This window comes from Lathyrus oleraceus, chromosome 6, assembly GCF_024323335.1.
Source record: "Lathyrus oleraceus cultivar Zhongwan6 chromosome 6, CAAS_Psat_ZW6_1.0, whole genome shotgun sequence".
In the NCBI taxonomy this organism is placed as follows: Eukaryota; Viridiplantae; Streptophyta; class Magnoliopsida; order Fabales; family Fabaceae; genus Lathyrus; species Lathyrus oleraceus.
The window spans coordinates 5,335,502-5,359,088 of record NC_066584.1 but is presented as its reverse complement, the minus strand read 5'-3'; the positions used below and the strand labels follow the sequence as shown (position 1 = coordinate 5,359,088).

At 36.0% G+C, this 23,587-nt stretch overlaps 3 protein-coding genes across 3 annotated transcripts; 2 read left to right on the top strand and 1 right to left on the bottom strand.

The window, feature by feature from the left end:
• Positions 1–2,334: 2,334 nt before the first annotated feature.
• Positions 2,335–5,559, top strand: LOC127096665 (pentatricopeptide repeat-containing protein At5g04810, chloroplastic). Its single transcript, XM_051035213.1, has 2 exons — positions 2,335–3,540; positions 4,281–5,559. The coding sequence occupies exons 1-2, from the start codon at positions 2,455–2,457 to the stop codon at positions 5,322–5,324; spliced, it is 2,130 nt and encodes a 709-aa protein (XP_050891170.1). The 5' UTR covers positions 2,335–2,454; the 3' UTR covers positions 5,325–5,559.
• A 497-nt stretch (positions 5,560–6,056) lies between these two features.
• On the top strand, positions 6,057–8,463 carry LOC127096662 (uncharacterized). The gene has a single exon (XM_051035211.1). The coding sequence runs from the start codon at positions 6,224–6,226 to the stop codon at positions 8,285–8,287; it is 2,064 nt and encodes a 687-aa protein (XP_050891168.1). The 5' UTR covers positions 6,057–6,223; the 3' UTR covers positions 8,288–8,463.
• Positions 8,464–8,521: 58 nt separating this feature from the next.
• LOC127096663 (tubby-like F-box protein 5) lies at positions 8,522–10,952 on the bottom strand. Its single transcript, XM_051035212.1, has 4 exons — positions 9,823–10,952; positions 9,625–9,712; positions 9,399–9,531; positions 8,522–9,318 (listed from the first exon to the last, which is right to left on the bottom strand). Exons 1-4 carry the CDS (start codon positions 10,213–10,215, stop codon positions 8,676–8,678), a joined length of 1,257 nt encoding a protein of 418 aa, XP_050891169.1. The 5' UTR covers positions 10,216–10,952; the 3' UTR covers positions 8,522–8,675.
• Positions 10,953–23,587: the final 12,635 nt, after the last annotated feature.

Sequence of the window (23,587 nt, the reverse complement as noted above, 5' to 3'; positions counted from 1 at the left end):
GGAGGTGAATATAGGTTAAATAAAGTTGCACAATTATGTGAGATGAAGGAATTGAGCATGAGATAATAGTTTCATACACACCTTAACACAATGACATTGCCGAAAGAAAGAAAAAAAGGCATATTGAACATGTCATTAAACATACTTAAGGCAAGAAAAAAGATCATGCATATGTAGTTGTGCAAGAACAAGAGGTAAATAAATCAACTAGGGCCAGAACTCAATCAACCAAACTAACTAACTATGAAATATTTTTTGACCAAATAATATATGAAAATGGTGACCTAATTGAAGAAGCAATAATGGTTGATCTGAGCTAGTTAACCTCAATCAAGCCCTGAAAGATAAAAACTGGAAATAAGGTATGGAGGAAAAACTTGAAGAAATTGAGAAGAATCAGACTTGTGAGCTGATTAATCACTCAAGCAAGAGAGCCATATATGTAAAATGACTTTATAAGATGAAACCCAAACCAAATTGTGAGATATCCAAGTAGAAGGCAAATTCAGTTACAAAGGGGTTCCTTCAAAGATTTGGAATTGACTTCCATGAAGTATATAAACCAATTGCTAGACTTGAAACCATAAGAATAATGGTGGTCGTTTTAGCATATAAATGGTGTAAGATGAATCAATTAGATGTAAATCCATTTTTTCTCATTGGATTACAAGAGAAGGAGATTTATGTTAAGTAACCACCAGGTTTTGAAATCATAAGGAAAGAAGATAAGGTGTACATGTTGAGAAAACGATGTATGGATTGAAACAAACACCTATAGCATATAACAAGATAATTGACAATTTCTTATCAAGTTAGGATTCAAGAAATGCACATCCGAACATAGAGTATATGTGAAAGATTTAAGTGATCATAACTAAATTATTCTTCATATCAAATTCATCCTTCATACTAGACTTCAAATTTGTCACTACAACTTTATTTTATACTTATATGTAGATGACCTATTGGAAACATGATTGTAGTGACAAAATTCAAGTATAGCATGAAGAATGAATTTGAGATGTTAGACCTAGGGAACTTGACCTATTTCTCAGGAATGGAATTTGGGAACATAAAATTTAGTGTTTTCTTGCACCAGAAGAAATATAAAGAAGATATCTTGAAGAAATCTAAGATGAAAAATTGCAGCTCTGCCCATAAAGACAGGTACAAAGTTGAAGAAAGACAAAAATGATGAACTTGTAGATCCAACCTTATTAAAGCAAATAATTGGCTCACAAAGATACCTATGCAACACTAGACCTAACATTTATTGCAGTGTTGGATTGGTAAGCATATTGACGGAGAAACCAAGATCATGTCATATACTTGTTGCTAAAAGAATTCTCATATACATTAAAGGCACTACAAATTAGGTTATACTCATGCCATATAAAAAAAACACTAGAAGCGACGCTAATGCTTATGGCTACTCTAACTCAGATTAGGGAGGAGATCAAGATGATAATAAAAGTACAACATGTAACTTTTTCATGATTGAAGCAACTCTAATTTCAAGGAGCACAAAGAAATAAGAAATGATGACTCTATCATCTTGTGAGGCATAGTATATTGTAACCGCTTATGCAACATCCCAAACATTATGGATGGAAATATTGTTGGAAGAGTTAGAGTTTAGTGAAGTTGTGAAGATCAAACTGTTATTTGACAACAAATCAACAATTGATTGAGCTAATCATCCAATGAGTCATGTAAGGGGAAAACATATATAGATGAAGTATCGTTTCCTAAGAGACCAAGTTAGTAAGGTTAAATTGAAGATTGAATACTGCAAGACTAAATTACAACTTGCGGATATTCTAACCAAATCATTAAATAAACAAGTTTGAAGTTTTTATAGGATTAATAAAAACGAGAAGACTAATTGATCAAAATTAGAAGATGTATTGATAATATAATTTAAATTTACCGACAGTTAGTTTGATTATATTACAAGTAATTACTTTTCTCTCTATATAAAAACTTGCCAATTGTTGTATTCCGTTTGGATCATTACATTAATTCCAAATCTCTCCTTTCCTAATTACATCTTACATCTTTAAATTTCATCACTCTTTTCTTAATCAAGCATTCCCAATGGTGGCGTGCCATCACAACATCACAACATGACATGTTGTCTAACTTTGGTGGACAAATGCCATTGAAAAAATCTCTATTAAGTTGTTCCGCTTCTTTCTGCTGGTTGAGGAATCTTCCTTCTCCACAGTTTATTAACCACACCCCTACCACTTTCCATATAACATTGGGCTTATCTTAGAACTGAATAGGCCCACAAAAGATAACACACAGGCCCATAATTTCATTTCATTTCGTTTCGTGCTTCTTCTTCTCCGTTTGTTCGTTTTTCGTAACAGTGAGTGACGGAACCGTAGCATAAACCCAAAACCCTAACCAGTTAATGCTTTACTTCCACCAATTTCAAATTCAGATACAATGAGTTGGAGAACTTTACTTTCTCTTCATTCTTCAAGAAACGCAATCAACAAACTCAAATCAATTTCAAATTCCCCATTTCCCACAATCATCTTCAAACGGCTACCCGTTTCATCATTCACCGGTTATCGCAACCTTCATTCCCATTCCCCCGAACTCGGCAACTCGTTAATCGATCCATCACTCAGAACTCACTTTAACAACGACGTCGTTCATCAAAACGACGATGACGACGAAACCACCAACGAGTTTCTTTCACGATTCGCTTGGATAATGCGGAAGAAGGTGAAGGAATCTTATCCCGATAGCGACAAAAGCACTGTTGATGCGATGCTACTCGTGATTGTCGAAAGAGTTGCTTCGGAAATGGACAAGGATGGTGGTGCAACGGCATCGTTTTCGCCTTTTGATTCGGTGGATTTCAGTGAGGATCTTTGGAGGACTGTGTGGGAGGTTAGTAATAAGGTGTTGGTTGATATGAATAAAGAGAGGAAGAAGGAGAAAATGAAAGGGTTTTTGCAGTGTGATGAAGTGAAAGAGATGTGTAGGTTCGCCGGTGAGGTTGGTATTCGGGGAAATTTGCTTAGAGAGCTTAGGTTTAAATGGGCGCGTGAGAAAATGGAGGAACATGAATTTAATGAGGAGTTGGAGAAATTGAGAAAAGAGGGACAGGTTATTGAAGAAGAAGTAGAAAATGATACGGAAACAGAAACGAATGTTGATGGTGATGTTCTTGTTGGTGGTAATGTTGAGGAGAGTAAGGTTGGGAATAAGGTTGTTGGGCTTCCTAAGAGGAAAGGGAAAATGAGGTTTAAGATATATGGGCTTGATCTATCTGATCCTAAATGGGAACGAGTGGCGGATAGGATTCATGAGGCGGGAGAAGTTCTTTGGCCGAAGGAGGCAAAACCGATAACTGGGAAATGCAAACAAGTTACTGAGAAAATTTTGTCGTTGAAGGAGGATGGGGATGATAATTTGTTAACCCTGATGGCTGAGTGGGTAGAGCTTCTACAGCCTGCTAGGGTGGATTGGATCAATTTGCTTGACAGATTGAAAAACCAGAATTCTCCTTTTTACTTCAAGGTATGTCAATGCCAGTGGTTTGATTTTTGTATCGTTGGATTGGTATATCTGCAATTGCATTGCCTAGTTTAGTTTTTGAAATCAATGTCATTTTCCTAGATTACTTATCTATGTGAATTTGTTATGATATTTTAGCAGAATAATGTTATTAGGAAATGTTATTGTTAGCATATTATTTTAGCCATAGTAACTTGAAAGTAATTCAAGAAATAAAGATACGGCCATACTAGAAATCAACACAGGGTTGGAATGAAAATCAAGAGAGAAGTTGATAACTTAAGAGTTAGTTAGTACTAGTAGTAAGTTGATAAGTTTATTAGGAGGTTAAGAGTTGTTATTTTGGTTATTCTTTAAAAGTCTTTAAATAGTCTTCACTTGATAGAGAAAAGATAGTTTTGAATAATTCAAATTTGTGATTAGAGAATTATCTAGTGAGATGCGAGTGCTTCTTTTGGGTAGGCTTGTGCGCAATGTTATCATCTTCAATGTTAACATTTTGTATCTTCTCTTTCATTTCTCTACACCAATAATAAACCATTAATTTGTTTTCAATCTTTATCATTTGAGAGCACAAATGATTCTAAGAAAACATTTCCATATGCTGCATATGGAAATTGTAAAATTCTTCATGTAATGTATACATTTTTTTAGGAAGTGAATTGATGTGATCCAAAATGAGATGAAATACGGCCTGTTTGAATTTTGGGTGTAATTTTTTGTCAAACACTGTGCTTTTGTAGGTGGCAGAAATGGTATTGACTGAAGATTCTTTCCAAACAAATATATCTGACTACTCTAGGCTTATTGATATGTATGCTAAAGAGAACCGCATCGATGATACTGAGAGGATGCTTAAGAAGATGAATGAAAATGGTATACAGCAAGATGCTTCAATAGCCAGTGTGTTGGTCCACATGTACAGCAAGATAGGTAATCTGGAACGTGCAGAAGAAGCATTTAAAGTCTTGAATGACCTGGGTTTCCAACCAGACACTAAAGTCTACAACTCAATGATCATGGCCTATATAAATGCCGGTGAGCCTACAAAGGGCGAGACACTGATGAGGCAGATGGACACACGAGATATCAAGCCCACGAAGGAAATATACATGTCATTGCTCCGATACTATTCCCAACGTGGTGACTTTGATCGTGCCTCACGTACTTCAACATCTCTGCAGTTTGCAGGACACCAGCAGACTATGGAGACATGCACCCTGCTCATTGAAGCAGCTGCAGTTTCAGGTGACCTAGATAAGGTAAGCTCCAATTTTGACCACATGGTACAACTTGGGCATAAGCCTGATGATAGGTGCACTGCTGCCATGATACGCGCTTATAAGAAGACAAATTTATTGGACAAGGCATTGGATCTTCTTTTGACGTTAGAGAAGGATGGGTTTGAGCCTGGGGTTGCAACTTATTCTGTTCTTATTGACTGGCTGGCCAAAATGCAGCTTGTTGATGAAGCTGAACAGATTTTAAACAAAATTGCTCTGCTGGGTGAGGCTCCTCCTTTTAAGGTTCAAGTTAGTCTTTGTGATATGTATGCAAGGACTAAAATGGAGAAAAAGGCACTTCAAACACTAGGCGTTCTGATAGCTAGGAAGAACGAATTAAAAGAACACGAGTTTGAGAGGGTTATATCCGGCCTTATTGGTGGCGGGTTTTTGCGGGATGCACAAAGAATGCATGGGATCATGGAGGCACAGGGTTTCAAAGCATCTGGACAGCTTCTTTCAGCCCTTACATCTGGCCACTTACCATTAAGCATGAGGTCATGAGTTGTGCTATGTTTGCCTTTTTCTGCCATGTGGCCAACAAATCCACTGCCTGATGAAGAGAGCCCCAGTCTTATAGATTGACCATACCATGTAACCAATAAAAGATTTTTAGTTTATTATTGATAAGTTGTTAGTTCCTCAATTGTATCATTTTTATGAAAATTTTGCCATGGTTGCACGTTTGGAAGTGTTCAGAATTCACTGATTTATTTCTCTTAATATTCTTTTGATTTTTTGTCTTGTGCATAGTAGTAGATTAATTTGATTAAGCATTTTCTTATTTGATTAAGCATTGTCTGTGTGTGAAATTGCCTACCTCTAAATTCTTATCTTTAAAGGAGTATATGAAGAATAACACTTTTGTTGCCTACACATGGAATTTTTTTAACTTGATGGGTCATGCCCTACGCAGAGCATGCCAAGCAAAAAAGAATACTCACATATTGGTTCAAAATGAAATTGGTTTTCAATAAATGGATGAATAACTAAAAGGAAGAAACAACAATGAGGTAAGGCATATTCTTTCTTAAGAGTCAAGAAACAACAATTAATGGCTGGCAAACCTTTGATTATTTGAATATGAATTCATTAATATAATGAAGAAAAGAACCAAAGTAGAACTTTTTAAGGGAATCAGTGTGAAATGTTCCAAAGGAAGTAATAAAGAAATTGTGAGCTCAAGTAAAACATATATAATGAAAGCCTCATCATTCATCCAAGGCATAAATACAACTTCAATTATGTATATATAGATAGACTAGAATCACATTATGCAGCATTACATTTAACCAGAACACTAGAAAAACAAAATTGATTCCATTTTTTTAAACTTCGATATTTGATTACTAGGGAAAGAAAACCATCATCCTCTTTGTATTCAAATATTAACCAAACCATTCATGGCACAGAGAAAGCCGTCGTTTCGTTTTCGAATCCCTTGGCTAACAGGAACACAGTCATTTTCTCGCAATCCGAAAGACGCGTCAAAATCATCTACTCAATCAGACATAAATGTTCCCATTCAAAGATCATCTAGTAGGCCTTCTGTCATAACCCCTGCAGAGTCTCCTCCAGGTCCTACAAAACCTCAAGAAGCCACTAGAACAGAAACTCAAAAACAATCACCACCTCATCCAACTCATCTAACACCATTATCAACTTCAGTGGTTGTGGAGAAAACTCACTCAAAACCTCTTTCGCCATCAACATCTCCAAACCATGTCAACTCTCCACCACCATCCTCTTATGCAGCATCTCAGTTTCATGTTTTCTCAACTCCACCTCAGTCTCCTTCTCAATATGACACCATGAAGGTGCCAAAGTCGATGCCTTCTACTGAAGAAAGTACTCGTCCTACTCGCCCTACATCATCTGTATCTGAACCTATGCCACCAGAAGCTGAAGCCGAGCCTGAGATGAAGGTAAAGGTAAACTCACCATTGAGAGAAATCACCAAGTCACCAGAGACCTCTTATCAACAAGCTGTTGGCTTTGAACGACAAGCTTCTTCTACGCCCTCTTCGCCCGAAGTTTCTAAAATTGAACCAGCTTTTCAGCATCATCCACGGTCTCCTTTGGCCTCGGAGCGAAAAAATGAGGTGTTAAAAGCTAATCACGAAGAAAACACTTTGCATACATCATCTACTTTTCAAGGAGAGAAAGATAAGATGACAATGTCAGTGTCTGATTCGGTGCCAAATGATTCAGAACCAAAGATGAAGTCACCATTGAAAACTATCACCCTGTCACAACCAGAGAATCTGTCTAAGCACATAGCAACAGAATTCGACGAGGAAAGATTAACCTCAAAGACAACACTAAAGTCCCCTTTCGAAACTCTAAGCAAGTTCCTTCAACATAAAGGGAAGGCTAACCATGAAGAAAACACTTTGCATTCACCATCTACCTCTCAAGAACAAAAAGTTAAAATTCCAGTGTCATTGTCAGTGTCTGATCCGATGCTAGATGAAGCAAAACCAAAGATGAAGTCACCATTGAAAACCACTCCCATGTCACAACCAGAGAATTTGTCTAAGCACACAAAAACAAAATTAGATGAGGAAAGATTAATCTCAAAAACAACACCAAACTCTCCTTTGGAAACTCAAAGTAAGTTCCTTCAACATAAAGAAAAAGAGAAAGTTGTGCATGAAACCAAAAAAACAGGAAAAGGCAAAGACAAAAGTACTAGCCAACCGAATCGACATGCCAAGCCATCTTCTTCAGGCACAAAGGATAAGAAGCATCATAGAGTAAGAGAAACAGTAGAGAGAAATATAATGTTTGCCACATCAAACTCTAGTGGAAAAGACATAGGTGTTATGAGCTCAAAAGATCCAAGCTCAAGCATATCACGCGAAAGAACTGTTCCATCAAGCGAGGAAAGGGAAAAGCGAAATGAAAAGGCTCCAATACAAAAAGGTATCAAAGATGATATTACAAAGTTTGTTCATAAAATATCAGCCTCAGTTCAACCAACACAGCCTATGGATGACAAGAAATTCAGTGTCATAACACTGACCGGTGACAATAGAGGAGCCACAATGCATGTTGGTTCTGAATCAGATAAGAAAGATGGATCAATCCACATTCATAGGGACTACAAGACTGAATCTGAAGAGAGCATTGAGGTGAGCACAGATGGAGAAGGAAACAGTAACAATGAAGAAGATTCAATGGAGCATGATGAGGTTGGGAAGGCATATGTTAACAGCAACATACAAAGTATCAACAATTCACTAATGTTTCATGGTTCAATCAGTGAAAGAGACCCTGGAGTTCAAGTTACACTTCCACAAAAGCCCTTAGAATTCGTCAATCACGACGATGATAAAGACACTCACAATCAGAGGACCGATTTCAACATGAGTCGGTCTCAGAAGTCGACGTTTCAGCCAACGGTTCGCTGTTATGGCTGCAAGTTCAGTCGTGGCAATAATAATGAAGATATTGAGATTATGTGAAAGAAGAACAAATAGCATAGCTTCCCTAGTATAAAAATATTGGAAGACTCAAGTATAAGAAAATAAGGCACCAGTTTCGCCACTTCTATCATGCAAGTGTTAACAATATCCACAATATATACTGTGAAATTTTACTTTATTTTTATTTTTATGGTCAATGTCATTTTTATTTTTAATTGTTCAAGAAAATATATATTATGTCTTGTGGAGTACTTTGAAATGTCTTGCTTGAGGAAATTAACAAACTTAATTACACATTAAACATTGATTCTAACAGCTAGCATTACACAAACTTGGACCTGCAGAATGAAAAATGAAAGTTATTTTCCGCAGCATTTTCTCAAGTAAATATGTACATTTTATATCAAATAAGATTGCAAAGGCATTATCATTCACAAGCTGGTTTTGTGTCAAAGCTACTCAAACAGATTGCGAAAGCTTGAAAAGCGGAGAGAGGATATCGAAAATCCATGGTGAATATGTCCTTGCCAATTTTTCCAAATTGAAGTATAACTTTCTCTTGTTCTGCAGCCGAAACGTTGTGGCAAGGTTCTGCAGCTGCTACAAGCTGGAAATTCTTAACCGAAGCCACCGTAACCCGCCCCTTGAAATTCAAGCACCAACATTGAAGTTGTTCATGCCATCTAGGTGCTTTGTTTTTCAAAATCAGTGGTTCTCTTGCAGAATCAGTGCAAGTTGAGCCAAATTCAACAACTTCTGGTTTCTTTCCTTTTGAAGATTCACGCTCATTACGAAAATTGCTAAACTCCATAGGAGTAGGAGCAGTCCCCCCCTCTTGAACAGAAGATATAGGAATTAAGTGCATCGTACACCGCATTCGCCTTGGACCTCTCGTACGAAGAACATTGAGTTCATAAGATACTGTTGCTACTTTATAGTTAGCAGTAGCAGCTCTCGGAAGTACTTGCTTCCGATGGACCTTTTGATGCAACTCGCAATTCGATGGAAGCGAAGAATCACGTGGAGAATGACCGTCCAAGATCGTGAACTTCGTCCCGAGAAAATTAGACCTGTTCATTACTTAATGATCAAGCAATTGAATAAAAATGTACCATCCATGAAAAGATGTGGAACAATCAAGGAAACTGACCTTAACTTTCCAATGTAAGTATTGCTAGCTTGAGAGAAATCATCAGATACCAATGATATTAAAAATTCTGTACATGTTGCTCTTCTTATCTTCTTTGCCGCCAAGAGAAGTTTGCTCATATCACCAGAAAGAGCTGCAAATACAATATAACAATTTTCACAAAGACGGTAATTTAGCGACTAAATTGATAGGTTGAGTATAACTCATGTGAACACAACAATCTTACCAGGGCTCAAACCAAGATATAAACTATATGTAGAAGAAACCCTTTCTCTCTTAATAAAACACTGAATTGAATTGTCTCTTGGACCAGGCTGAAAAAACAAAATAAAAGACAAATAATCACACATTTAGTACTATCTTACAACCAAGTTTGAAACAAAGATGACATTAAATCAAATACGCAGAGTGCGAAAAAAATTACCTGCTTCAACGAAATAGGGAAAGTAATCCAACCACATTGTTCAGGTGTCTTAACCACACTTTTTGTTATCTCTCTCCACAATCTACAAACTAAGGCACAAGCTACAAGTGCTCGGCGAGACGGCCAAGAGGTTTCACTAGCTTCCACTCTTTGAATTATGTCTAACAGCAACTCAGGAGGTAAACTAGCCCATTTGCTCTGTGACAATGATGATGACGACGAAGACGGTGTTTCGATTGGTGATAGTGATATTGATATTGGTGATGAACATTCTGGTGCAATGTGAGATTTTCCATGTCTATACATATTCTTAGCTTCTACCTTTTTTCTATACATAATTCCAATTCCTTCTTTCATCTCCTTGATCTCTCTCACAATACTCTTGAATGACATTATGATAGGTTTTGTATATATGTAGTACTAGAAATCTAGCATATATAGACACTCCACACATTCACGAAATTAATACTGTCGTTGAATTAAGATCAGACGGTTCATATCTTCACTGTCCAATCTCGAATCAACGAGAGTGTTGCGTGAATGCGTGCAATTATTGACTCCAGAGAATACGAATTCGATAAAATACAAAAGTTGGTACAAGATTTAAGAAACAAAAAAAGAAGTGAAAAAAGCTCAAAAAATGAGAGAAAGAAGCGTGTACCGTGAGACAAGAGTCTAGAAAATGAGGAAATATTGCAGAGAATTTGAAAGGCACAAAAGAAGGGAGGGTCGTTCCAAGAGTTATACCTCAAACTTCAAAGACAATTTCTTGGACAAAACAAGTTTATAGGTTACAACAACAAAGGTTGTGGATTGAAACTAAAAGTAGAAAAAATGAGCATAAAATCTTCATGCTTTTTTTGTGTTTTGTTTTTCAAAGTAGTATCAAGCAAAGCATCCCTTAAACTGAAAATTCTAGTAGTTTAGTTTAGTTTTCATCATTTGCATCATTCATTTCACTTATTGCATTTTTAAGACTTGCCTTAAACTACAATCTAACATAATTTATGGCATAAAAGTGGTTATTTAAGTGGGGTCCACTTTGATAGTACTAATCTTTTTAAGATTGTTTTGTGACTCTCAATCATAGACCAATTCGATGGTCAATGGTTATCAAACATATGCATAGAAAGATCTTCAGAATCTTACCTAATAAATAGTTACCGATCTATCAAAATACGAGTAGTATACTTTAGTCTATATCAGAAAAAAGTTGAATAATATAGTGTTTTTAAAAAATCTAAAATTAATTTTTAGTTTCTAATTTTTAAAGTCATTTTTTTGGTTTTCTTTTATAATTTTTGAAAATTTTCCATTTTGATGCAGCACTCGCAATTATGCTATTTAAAAATAAGTTTAAATGATAATAAAATAAAATTTTTAATTAAAAATATATTACAAAAACTAAATTTTAAAATAATAAATTTGACAAAAAAAAATAATAAATAAAAATTTTAAAATCAGATGAAGATCCATCTTTATTATCTCATTCAAGGGAATTTTTTACCCATTCGTAGGGTGTAACTCACACCACTGAAAAACTGAAATTATCTTCAAGTGCGTTCAGAGATACCTTAAACCACTACATCCTTCGTATATCAGACAACCATCCCATTTTTGCCAAAAATTAGTTTGAAGTCGTATATATATAATTTCTCAGGTGAATTCAAAGACACATCTCTAAAACACCCATAAACCCATTTACTATCCGTTTTTATTGAGGTGATTTATTTAACCATTCATTGACATTTTCGGATATGCATCTCCGAAAATGTCAAGCAAAAATTGAATATATCACTACCTTGCATGATCATCTCTCCCATACTCCATAATCCAAAATCCTTAAAAAAATCCATTCTCAATCAATTTTTCGACTCTAAATCATCATTCTTATGTTTTATCACATCAAAGGGAGCAAAAGAAGCTGTAATTTAAGGTAAAATTCACTCATTTCATCCATCACGGCTTGCATTAATCTTGTTTTTGAGCTGAAAAAATATGTGTCATGTTTGATGTGCATCTCCGAATTTGCCTTTTCATATTTCGGATATGTATCTCCAGATTTTCTTGCTACTGTGAGTTTTTAAAACCGTTTTTCTGTTTTGAAATTTGTGAGTGAAGAGTAAAATAAAAATATGTAAGTGGGAAGAATTATGGGAATTAGTGTGATTAATGAAACAAAAATAAATAGGATTTTCTATTTAAGTAGAAAGGAAAACAGAAAAAAGAGAGTTCCTAGAAGTTTTGGAAAATAAGGGATAGGAAGAGAGTGGAGGCAACCCTAGGAGAGCAAGTAAAAAAAAGAACCTCCATAGTCAAAGTTCAAAGTTTTTCTACAAATTCGAGATAAGGGGGAGAATTGTTCAATATATGGGTGTTAAGCATGAGAGGTAGTGAGGAGTCCTTACCCTCTTTTCCTTTCTCTCTTTTATGTTTTGCTTATTGATTAATGAATTAAATATTAAAAGGGTTTGTGCAAAACCTCTTAAAGTTGTTGTTGTTAATCCTAATTTTCGTACTCTGTTAATTGCTGAAATTGTATGATATGTGTTAAAATATTATTATTGATGCCATATAGTCCTCTGTTGTAATTGATATGATATATTTTAAAATGTTATGATTGATGCCATAGATTTCTCTGTTGATTTGGATGTTATTAATTGGAATGATATATGTTAAAATGTTATGATTGATGCCATAAAGTTTCTTGTTAATATGGATGTTATAAATTGACATTGATGTGTTGAGATTTTTGATTGATGAGTTCTGAATTGTGATGAGAAATGTTGTTGTTGATGAGGAAATGTTGAGTTTGAACCGCCATCAGAATGAAAATATAAAAGTCTGAAACTATTGCAGAGAAAAAAATTGCAGATAGATATAAAAGGGGATTAATCGTCTTGTTTCATGCGTAACTTGAGTTTCGTAAGTCTGTTTCAGGTGCGGTCAGTTGTATTAAAAATCTAACGCAATAATATTTCTGTTGAAGTGGAGAAATTGGGTTGGGGAGTGCTACAAAAGTAGCACTTCTCTAATTTTTATATCAGAAGTGTAGTCAAATTTCAGTCATGTGTTGGTCATCTTGTTTCACACGTAACTTGAGTTTCCTAATTTTGATCGAGATGCAATCAATTGCGTTTGAAAGAGGATTTAAAGAACTTTTAAACTAGAGAGTTTCATGATTTTATCATAAGACTATAATATTTGGCGATATTGTGAAGTTAAACATTTTATTTTAGAGTTAAATCAAAGATTTAGGGACCCTAAGGGTAAACTTAGAGGGGCAAGGGTTTTGGGAAACCCTTGGAGCGATTTAAAGAATTTGAATACATTTATAAATAAATTGGATATGAATTATTGATATGTTTAAATTTGAGTAGGTAAGTGATTAAGTTAAATTAGGGTTGTTTTAAAGTCTTAAAGGATATGCTTGTAACCCTTAAACATATGAATAACAAGTTGTTAGTATGAGTTTTGTTGGTTGTTGTTTAATCATTTAATGGATCTTGAATATGTATTGTGTGATGTTGAGGATTATGTTTGAGACTTGACTCTAATTATTAGAGTTTGTGTGTTGTATGTTTAGGTTCGAAAGAACCAATGTTGCGATGTTTAGGTTCAGGGGAACCAATGACGTGGCCTTACACTGAAAATAATTGATGATGATGTGTTTAGGTTCAAAGGAACCAGTGAGATGTAAGACTTATGTCCAATGACAAGGAATAAAGTTGGAGGATTGTGAATGACGATTTTTATTGTTGGTTGCATTCATGCATCGTGTATATCAGAGATAGGTAGGACTTCGGTCCAGTGACGAGTAGGACCTCGATCCAGTGACAAGTTAGGGCTTTGGTCCATTTACAAGTTGGATGATTCAGTAACACACCTTTAAATATCCGAAATATTGGTACCACATGAATGAAAGTATAGGAGATGAATACACTGCATACATAATTGTATCTAATGATTAATTATTCTATTGTTAGATTTGTAGGATTGATCTAACTATGATAATATATTACTCTTGCTGTTTATGCACCACTAATATATGTAATGTATTTCTCACCCTTTTATTTTTGTTTTTCTGTTGTTCTTTACGGATGTGGTGCAGATACTCAGGTAGAAACTGAGGAGATTTAGCTGATGCTTATATTGGAGGATGATATAATTGGTCTTCTTCGTTTTTTATCTTTTCACATTGTTTAGTTTTCCGCATGTCGCTCTAATAGTGTAACACTGAGTTGAGAATACTTTATTTCATTTTTTCTGCGAGATGTTGAATTAACTAATTAAAGTTGATTTTCTAATTATGAGACAATTTGAAGTGTTATGCTGAGAAATGTGATACCCTTAGTATTATTTTATTCCACGTGCTTTATAAATTATGTGTTGGGGTTTAAGGTGTTATAATAACCATTACGTTTCTAGGTACAAAGTTTGTGAGGATAATGTCATTGTTCATGATATATTTTGGACTCATACCGAAAGTATCAAATTGTTCAACATATTTCTCATTGTCCTCATAATTGATTCAACGTATATGACCAACAAGTATAGGTTTCCGCTTCTAGAAATTGTTGGTGTTGCCTATGGAGAATACTTTTTCAGTGGAATTTGTATTTTTGGAATCCGAAAAAGTGGTCAACATTAAATGGGCCTTAGAAATGTGCAAGAATTTGTTGAAATACAAAGAAAACATGCTGAAGTAATTGTCACGATTGAGACATCACACCGATGAATGGTATATTAAATTCATCCATTGAGGATTTGTATGTTGCCTCTATAATGGATTTTAGGAGTGTGTGTGTGTATCAAATATCCAGATTTCCTGAAATACGTTATGAATACTATTCTGGACCAAGCGAAGGAGAAAATTGTTTGTGCTTGGACCGATCAAAGGTAGACACCTCGACAATACAACAACTAGCAAAGTTGAATTTGCACATTTGACACTGAAGAAATGGTTGGGTGATAGTAAGGGTGATTTTTGTATAGAGTGAGATGTTGTAAACCAAATGCTCCAAAATCAACATAATGAAATACAAACAACTTTTGGCTTGAGCATTATCGTGTTAGAACAACAATTCAAAGACAAGACTCTCTACTCGCAGTTGGTTGGCAATGTATCTTGGACGGGATTGAGTTTCATTTTTCACGAAGCGAAGCGAGCAGAGAAGACAAGTTCAGATAGTTTGAAGTATGTATGTACACTTAGGAAGACTTGTGATCTTACATGCGCTTGTCTCATTTAAAAAAGATGAAGCTTGATGCCCCGATACGTATAGATGAAATTTACAGTCATTAGAAAAGGCTCCGAATTGATTACGATGATGTGTTGAAGGATGGTAAACAAAGTATAACTATCATGACCGAGTGGGAAACAATCCAAGATATATTTTATAAATCAGATTGCACAATGAAATTGCACATCAAAGAGTATTTGAGGAAGATTGTCTATCAAGAAATCACAAATTTGAAACCTCCTTCGGAACCGGTTAAAACCAAAGGTGTCCCTAAAAAGGTCAAATCGACACAAGATGGCAATTCAACAAAACACTCTCCTTCATGCTTTGAACATGTTCATTTGGAAGCCCCCCCTTCAGTCTTAGATAAAATATAACTCTGATGGCACTTCTCTTGGCCCCCCTGGTCTGATTGCTTGTGGGGGAAATTTTAGAGACCACTTAGCTAATCCGATGGGTTGTTTTGCAATTGTTTTTAGGGAAAAATATGCTATTAATGCATAATTCATAGGTGTGATGCAAGCTAAAATTCTGGTATCAGATATGAGATGTCGAAGGTAATGTCACGACACTAATATCTGAGTAATGCAAACAGAATAAAAATAGAGAATAGTAATGTAAGATACACAAGCAATTGTTAACCCAGTTCGGTCCAACTCACCTACATCTGGGGGCTACCAAACCAGGAAGGAAATTCACTAAAATAGAATCAGTTCAAAGACTCTTCGTACACTTCAACAAGTTACAGTCTTTCTCACCTAATCTCTACCCGTGCAATTTCTACCTAAGCACTCTTAGATATGACAACCCACTCACTTCCATACAATCACACCTGTGATCTTAAACAACAATCCCTTGAGAAAAGAAAACACTTTTCAATAACACACTCTTGATTTTACTTCACTATTTCAATCAAGAAGACACACTCTTGATCTTGCTTCACAACTTTGATCAAGAAGACACACACTTGATCTTGCTTCACAACTTTGATCAAGTAGACACATACTCTTGCTTAGCAGCTTTAGAGTGACAAATTACAACCACAAATCAGTCCAATTGAATCATCAAAAGATGACTTGAATGGCTTACAAGTCTTACGACTAAACAGACACAAACCCTAGCTCTCTCACTATATTTCGCTCAGTACTGGTTGTGTGTTTACAACAGGTTTTCTAAGTCCCTTTTTATAGAAGCTTTCAGCTGGGCTTGGACATCTTGAAAACCCTAAATCTATTTTCCAATCAAATCTTTTTATAACAGCTGGTTAGATCTCCTTGGAAAATAAGTAAAACAGGTTGTAATCCATGATTGAATGCGCCAGCTAATCAGATCTTCAATCATACATAGATTGCTATTAATTGTGCAATCACAAAACACTAGACATTCACACTGAATGTTCTGTGTACAGGATGTCATGACATCGGGTCTGACATCCTGGAAAAATCCTGCATAATTCAATAATTCCTTTTATAACTTCCAGCAGGTACAACCATATCAGATGCCATGACCTTGTGTATGACATCTTGAAACAATCCTGCATGAACATGTCTTTCATTTAAGCTCCAGCAGGTACATCCCATATCAGATGGCATGACCTTGTGTATGGCATTCTGAAACAATCCTGCATGAACATGTTCTTGAACTCCAGCAGGTACATAGGATATCTTATGTTAAGACATAACACATAACATCTTGTGAACACTCTTTGTTTTACCAAAATTGCTGCCAACACTAAGAATCAACAAACTCCCCCTTTGGCAAATTTTGGCTAAAACATATATCTGTCCTTTTTGTTCACAAGGTAAACTATCAGCAGTTAAACAACATAACAGTAGTTTAAACAGCAGTAGAAGCAACACAATTACTAGCTAGTTACTAGTAATACACACATGCACAAGGGTACTTCTCCTCCCCCTAAATCTGTGCAACAAAAACAGAATTACTAGTTATGGATGCAACTAGTAAGACACACAAATGCACAAGGGTACTCCTTCTCCCCCTAAATTTATGCACACATCAAATAACAACTACTGTAACTCCAACACCTGTAACAGCCAAAATGTCATTCTGACATCTGCTTCAACATCAACACCCGTGCACCATACAGACATCCTCTTTGACATCTGTAAACAGAACAGTATTCTGTTTAACAATAGTTGTCCATCTGTCCATCCACATACAACTCCTCACAGCTCCAGCTCCACATAAACACTTCTCCCCCTTTTTAGTCAAAATTGACCAAAGGTGACCAATTAGACAAAATAAATGTCAATTAGCCTAGCAGAGAATGTCAACACAGATGTTATAACATTAAAAATGTTAAAACATAATTGTTCAGGAGATACAAACCATCATTATACACAGTTGTGATAGCTGAGATAATGAACAAATCCATGGAACTCATTAAGAGCCCAAAATATTACAAATAGACATCAATGGGGACTGCCACAAATTACACATTTTTGCAAAAAATAATAAAACTTCAGCATCCATACAGCAACAGCAGAACAACTTCCCAAAACAACAACCACATAGTCTTCATCTTCAGTCTTCAACACAGGAAGGAACCATTAATCAGAAGAAGAAGTATCACCTTCACCTTCACCTTCAGAGCCTTCAGAGCTTTCAGAGTTGCTACTGGATTGGGCTTTTGCATCTGAATTCTTAGCAGCCTTCTCCATTTCTTCCTTTTCTATGCTGCAGATAAGAACTTCCAAAGCTTCTTTTCTTGCCTTGGCCACCCTTATACCATTCTCCAATTCCGTGCAGGTATCTTTTAGTTGGTCAATTAAGCTCCCTTGAGATGCAGGCTCCCTTCTGGAAGATGTCATGACAACATCATTGATATGACTTCCCTCAAACAGCTTATAATGAATGGATAGAGGGGGTTTTCTTCTGCTTGGCATGTCCTTTGTATTAAGAATGCCTGGTTGTTGACTCAAGATAATCCCACAAATAATGGATGGGAAGGCAATGGGTAACTTCACAACATTTGTGGAGGCATGTCTGATGGTTTGATCAAATATAAACTTTCCAAAGTCATATTTTATCTTAGTTCCAATTGCATGAATGATTCTTCCAAGAATATTGGAGATGGTAGAGATATGATTAGTAGGCACCCAGTTGGCTGAACCAATCTTGTGTAAGATGGCATATTTGACAGTGAGCTTGTCAGCTAATAAGTGATTCCTACTAGGCCATTCCTTAACTTGGCCAGCTGTAATAACCCTACAGACTTCATTGTCTGTAGTCTCTAGATCCATTCCTCCATCAGTTCCTCTCCCTAGGAACTTGTTCATGATGGTTGGTGAGAATTTCACACATTTTCCCCTTACAAACACCTTGCAGAACTCCCTGCTGCTCTTTTCATAAATATCCTCAGGGATATTCACAATAAACTCTTTTACCAACCCCTCATAACATTGGGGTAGAGCTACCACAGTCTTCATTAGTCCAGCATTTTTGATCAAATCAATTACTTTCTTTACCTCTACAACCTCTTTTCCAAGCTCTCTTTCAACAGTTATCCTCCTCTGAATGACAAATTTCCATTTTGAAGCACCATCTTCTAAATGAAAGGAGATATTGTCTAGGTGCACAGCAGCAGCTTTGCTAGGAGACTTCTGAACATCCTGCCTTTTAGTAGGGGAGATGTCTGGGACATCGTCTTCGACATCCTCCTCAGAGTCAGAACTGTCTCTTTCTTTCCTTTTCCTAACCTCAACTTTGCTCCAGGATTTTGAGGGTCCTACACCAGCATCCTTTTTCACTCTTGCTGTTCTTATTTTAGCAACACTTTTCCCTTTCCTAGTTCTCAGTTTCTCAGCTACACTAGGTTTTACAAGATGGACCAAATGATCATCCTCTTTTTCAGAGCTCTCTTCCTCTAGGTCAGTTATATTCTCTTGAGGCATTTTTGCTGGTTTCTTGCTAGGTGGGGTTTTACCTAGAGAGCATAGCCCCTCAACAGCAACTTCCTTTTCTGATCTAGACGAATCATCATCTTTATCAGCATGAGGTTCCTCCTCAGGGAAGGGGTCCCTTCTGGACAGAGGGGTAGAAACCCCTTTGACTTCATGCCCTTCACTTAGAATCCTAGTGACTAGGTTCATAATGGCACGATCAGCATAATGCATGTCTTTTGGAAGAGAAGATTTACTAGAGGTATTACCTTGCTCATCTCCAACCTTGAAGGAGGGACCTGGGGTGTCACCTGGTATCACGCAAAGGGGAGTAACGTCTAGCACGTCTTCATCTAGAAACTCCATGGAGGGAGTCTTTGCATGGTGAGAGGGTTTTGAACCAGATGATGATGGATGTTGAGACATGTTGTAGAACTTTTGAGAGAATTTCCTTTGCCCTAGCTGAGTTCCTCTGAGAAGTTGAATGGGGATGGAAATTGTTGTGTTTAGGTAGCGTGTGCTGAGGGCATAGATACTATTTTCAATGCTAGGGAATGATTTATCATTAATGTGGCTCTTTCTTTTAAGAGAGCAGACACGATTTTTATTTCCTTTTCTTTTCCGCTTTAATTGCCATAATTTCATAAGAGCCCAAATCACTAATTTCCCTCTCTCATATTCAATTTGAATTTTACCCAAATTCCTTGCAACTTTGTCAGCTAGCTCCAGTCCATGCTTTAGACATATGAATGTGTCTTCCAAGAATTTTATAATGGAGTGATAATAGTAAAAACAGTGCTTGGTCCATCTGTGCTGAATATGATTTTTGGACCTAGTTTCAGTATTTAGGTTGTCATAATACAATGTCATGACATCGTGTGTGACATTGTATGCAATCATCAGTAGTTTCATCCAACCCAGTTGAGCCCAACTGCTTTCACCATTTTTACCTTCCACATGTGCAGGAGCAGATGTCATCCCAATCTTCTTCACATTGTTCTTGGCATTTTTGCACACAGTCCCTTGTGACATGGTTCCAACAATGCTCTCTCCAGTTCCAGACTGCCCATGACTGATCACATGTCCACCTATTTGATCTATCTTCTCAGTTGTTTGAGCCATCATAGCCTTTTCTCCTATGAGGGTGAGGTTAAGTCTGAGCTTCTGGTGTGACATCCTTGTATGACATTTTCCACAGACTTGTCTTTCATCACTCTTGAGGGTTCTTCTAGTATCTATACTCATCTTCATCCGTTTCTCTTTGACATAGAAACACTTTAAGGAATAATCTTTTTAAGAGCTCCACATGTAGCAGTTTTCTTTGGTCCTGTTTCCTTTCATAATCACTTCACTATCTTTGTTAGAAATAAGGCATTCAGTTTTGGTGAAGTTAACATTCAGACCTTGATCACATAGTTGACTGATGCTTATTAGATTTGTAGTCAAGCCCTTAACAAGTAGAACCTTGTCAAGTTCAGGAACTCCAGGACAATCAAGCTTACCTGTTCCCTTGATTTCACCTTCTGCTCCATCTCCAAAGGTTACATGGCTTATGGTATGATGCTGCAGGTCAGTTAGCAGGTCTTGGTTTCCAGTCATGTGTCTGGAACATCCACTATCAAAGTACCACTCTTCTTTGGCTGAGACCCTGAGGGGAATGTGAGCTATTAGACTTGTAACATTAGTCTTAGGAACCCATTTCTTCTTGATGATAGGTCTGTGCTGTTTGGGTCTGGGTTGATAGTGATTCTGATGTTGAGCAGGCCTAGGATAACCATACAGTTTATAGGGAAAACTATGCTATTAATGCATAATTCATAGGTGTGATGCAAGCTGAAATTCTGGTATCAAATATGAGATGTAGAAGGTAATGTCACGACACTAATATCTGAGTAATGCAAACAGAATAAAGATAGAGAATAGTAATGCAAGATACACAAGCAATTGTTAACCCATTTCGGTCCAACTCACCTACATCTGGGGGCTACCAAACCAGGAAGGAAATTCACTAAAATAGAATCAGTTCAAAGACTCTCTGTACACTTTAACAAGTTACAGTCTTTCTCACCTAATCTCTACCCGTGCAATTTCTACCTAAGCACTCTTAGATATGAGAACCCACTCACTTCCCTACAATCACACCTGTGATCTTAAACAACAATCCCTTGAGAAAAGAAAACACTTTTCAATAACCCACTCTTGATTTTACTTCACAGTTTCAATCAAGAAGACACACTCTTGATCTTGCTTCACAGCTTTGATCAAGAAGACACACACTTGATCTTGCTTCACAACTTTGATCAAGTAGACACACACTCTTGCTTAGCAGCTTTAGAGTGACAAATTACAATCACAAATCAGTCAAATTCAATCATCAAAAGATGACTTGAATGGCTTACAAGTCTTACGACTAAACAGACACAAACCCTAGCTCTCTCACTATATTTCGCTCAGTACTGGTTGTGTGTTTACAACAGGTTTTCTAAGTCCCTTTTTATAGAAGCTTTCAGCTGGGCTTGGACATCTTGAAAACCCTAAATCTATTTTCCAATCAAATCTTTTTATAACAGCTGGTTAGATCTCCTTGGAAAATAAGTAAAACAGGTTGTAATTCATGATTGAATGCGCCAGCTAATCAGATCTTCAATCATACATAGATTGCCATTAATTGTGCAATCACAAAACACCAGACATTCACACTGAATGTTCTATGTACAGGATGTCATGACATCGGGTCTGACATCCTGGAAAAATCCTGCATAATTCAATAATTCCTTTTATAACTTCCAGCAGGTACAACCATATCAGATGCCATGACCTTGTGTATGACATCTTGAAACAATCCTGCATGAACATATCTTTCATTTAAGCTCCAGCAGGTACATCCCATATCAGATGCCATGACCTTGTGTATGGCATTTTGAAACAATCCTGCATGAACATGTTCTTGAACTCCAGCAGGTACATAGGATATCTTATGTTAAGACATCACACATAACATCTTGTGAACACTCTTTGTTTTACCAAAATTGATGTCAACACTAAGAATCAACACAAGCAATCCTATGAAAAGAATTGGAATCACCTTTGGATAAAAACTTATTCCTTATTGGTTTCTAGAGCTATTAACAATACTAACATTGTTCCTCGGTCGCTGAAGAATAGGTGGCTTAATTATATACATAGAACTCATAGCATGTCTTTTATTTTATCTCATATATTTAGGAAAGCTAACCACTATGCATACAAAATAACTTCATTAGATCTTGCCATTCATGATTTTGTTTGGTGGAATGAAGCTCATGTGTCTGTTTTTATTAATATGGTTTGCAATAGGCCAAACCTTCCTTATTTCCGTTACCGTTAGTATTTGAGGATTTTTGATTCTTGTCCCCCCTCTTTTGTATATTCCTTTTTATTTATATAATATTCTTTTTTACTTAAAAAAATACATTCATTTTTATTCTATTCAACCCTGCCATATCACTGCCACGAGAAAGAGAATAATAATTTTAAAGATAATAAAAAGAGGGATAAAAAATATTTGGTTTTAAAAGTAAATAGACTAAAAATTAATTTGAGATAAAATAGGAAAAGTATATTTAAATTAATTATTATACTCAATTATTATAAAATATTTCACCGATAAAATCATAAAATATTAATGTTTAATATTTCTTTTTGTCCTTTAACTTCTTCTCCGGGTCCGATTTGATCTCTTAATTTTTAAAAAGATCATTTGTCTTAACTCTGCAAGCTGGGTCACATTAGTCCTTTCCGTCAATTATGTCAATTAAAGTCAATCAATAAGGACACATGGAATTGAGGTGGAATTCCACGTGGCTTAGACCAATTTATGACCAAATTAACGACCGAAAAATCGGTCACTAAATATATTTTTTAGTTTTTAATAACTATCTTCATCTTCTTCAAAAAGGATGTACTTAAAATATTTTTTTGATTATGGAACTTAAACATCGAAAAAAAAAATACCAACTTTAGTCACAAAGATAGTTGTACGAATATATTGAGTGATAACTCATTTTTTAGCGGAAGCGTGTCTGAAATCTCTCAAAAAATCCTCGTCTATCAGCAAATTCAAAATATTGGCAAATTCGGTTTAATGAAGATGAGTGTGTACTTGAGCAGAAAGACTCTTTTTTCGTCTCTCTCTTTTGTATTTCTCAAATTAAGGCTTAACTTTGGATTTTTATTTGTCCTTAGCCATGAGGTGAGTAGAACAAAATGTTGAAAACGGGCACACAAAATTTCATAGTAGAGAACCAACATACCACAATCAAAGAAGAGTATAAACAAATCAAATAATATTGAAAGCAACGCAAAAGTCCCAGCCTTTGCTAAACTAAAAATTCACAGAACTTAGAAATGTAGAACCAAAGAAATCTTCAAAATCAAAAAAATGAACAAAAGAACTTTAACAAGTTAATGTTCTAGGTTAAGTGGAGGTTTTGAGAGGTTAAACAAGTTGTGGGTAAAATTGTGTAGGTCGAGTGAGAAACCAAATTTAGAGGTAGTTCAATGGTGAGCAAAATCCAAAAAAACTTAGAGAATAAAGAAGGTATCTTTTTCCTCTTGTCGTTCTTTATTACACATGAACGA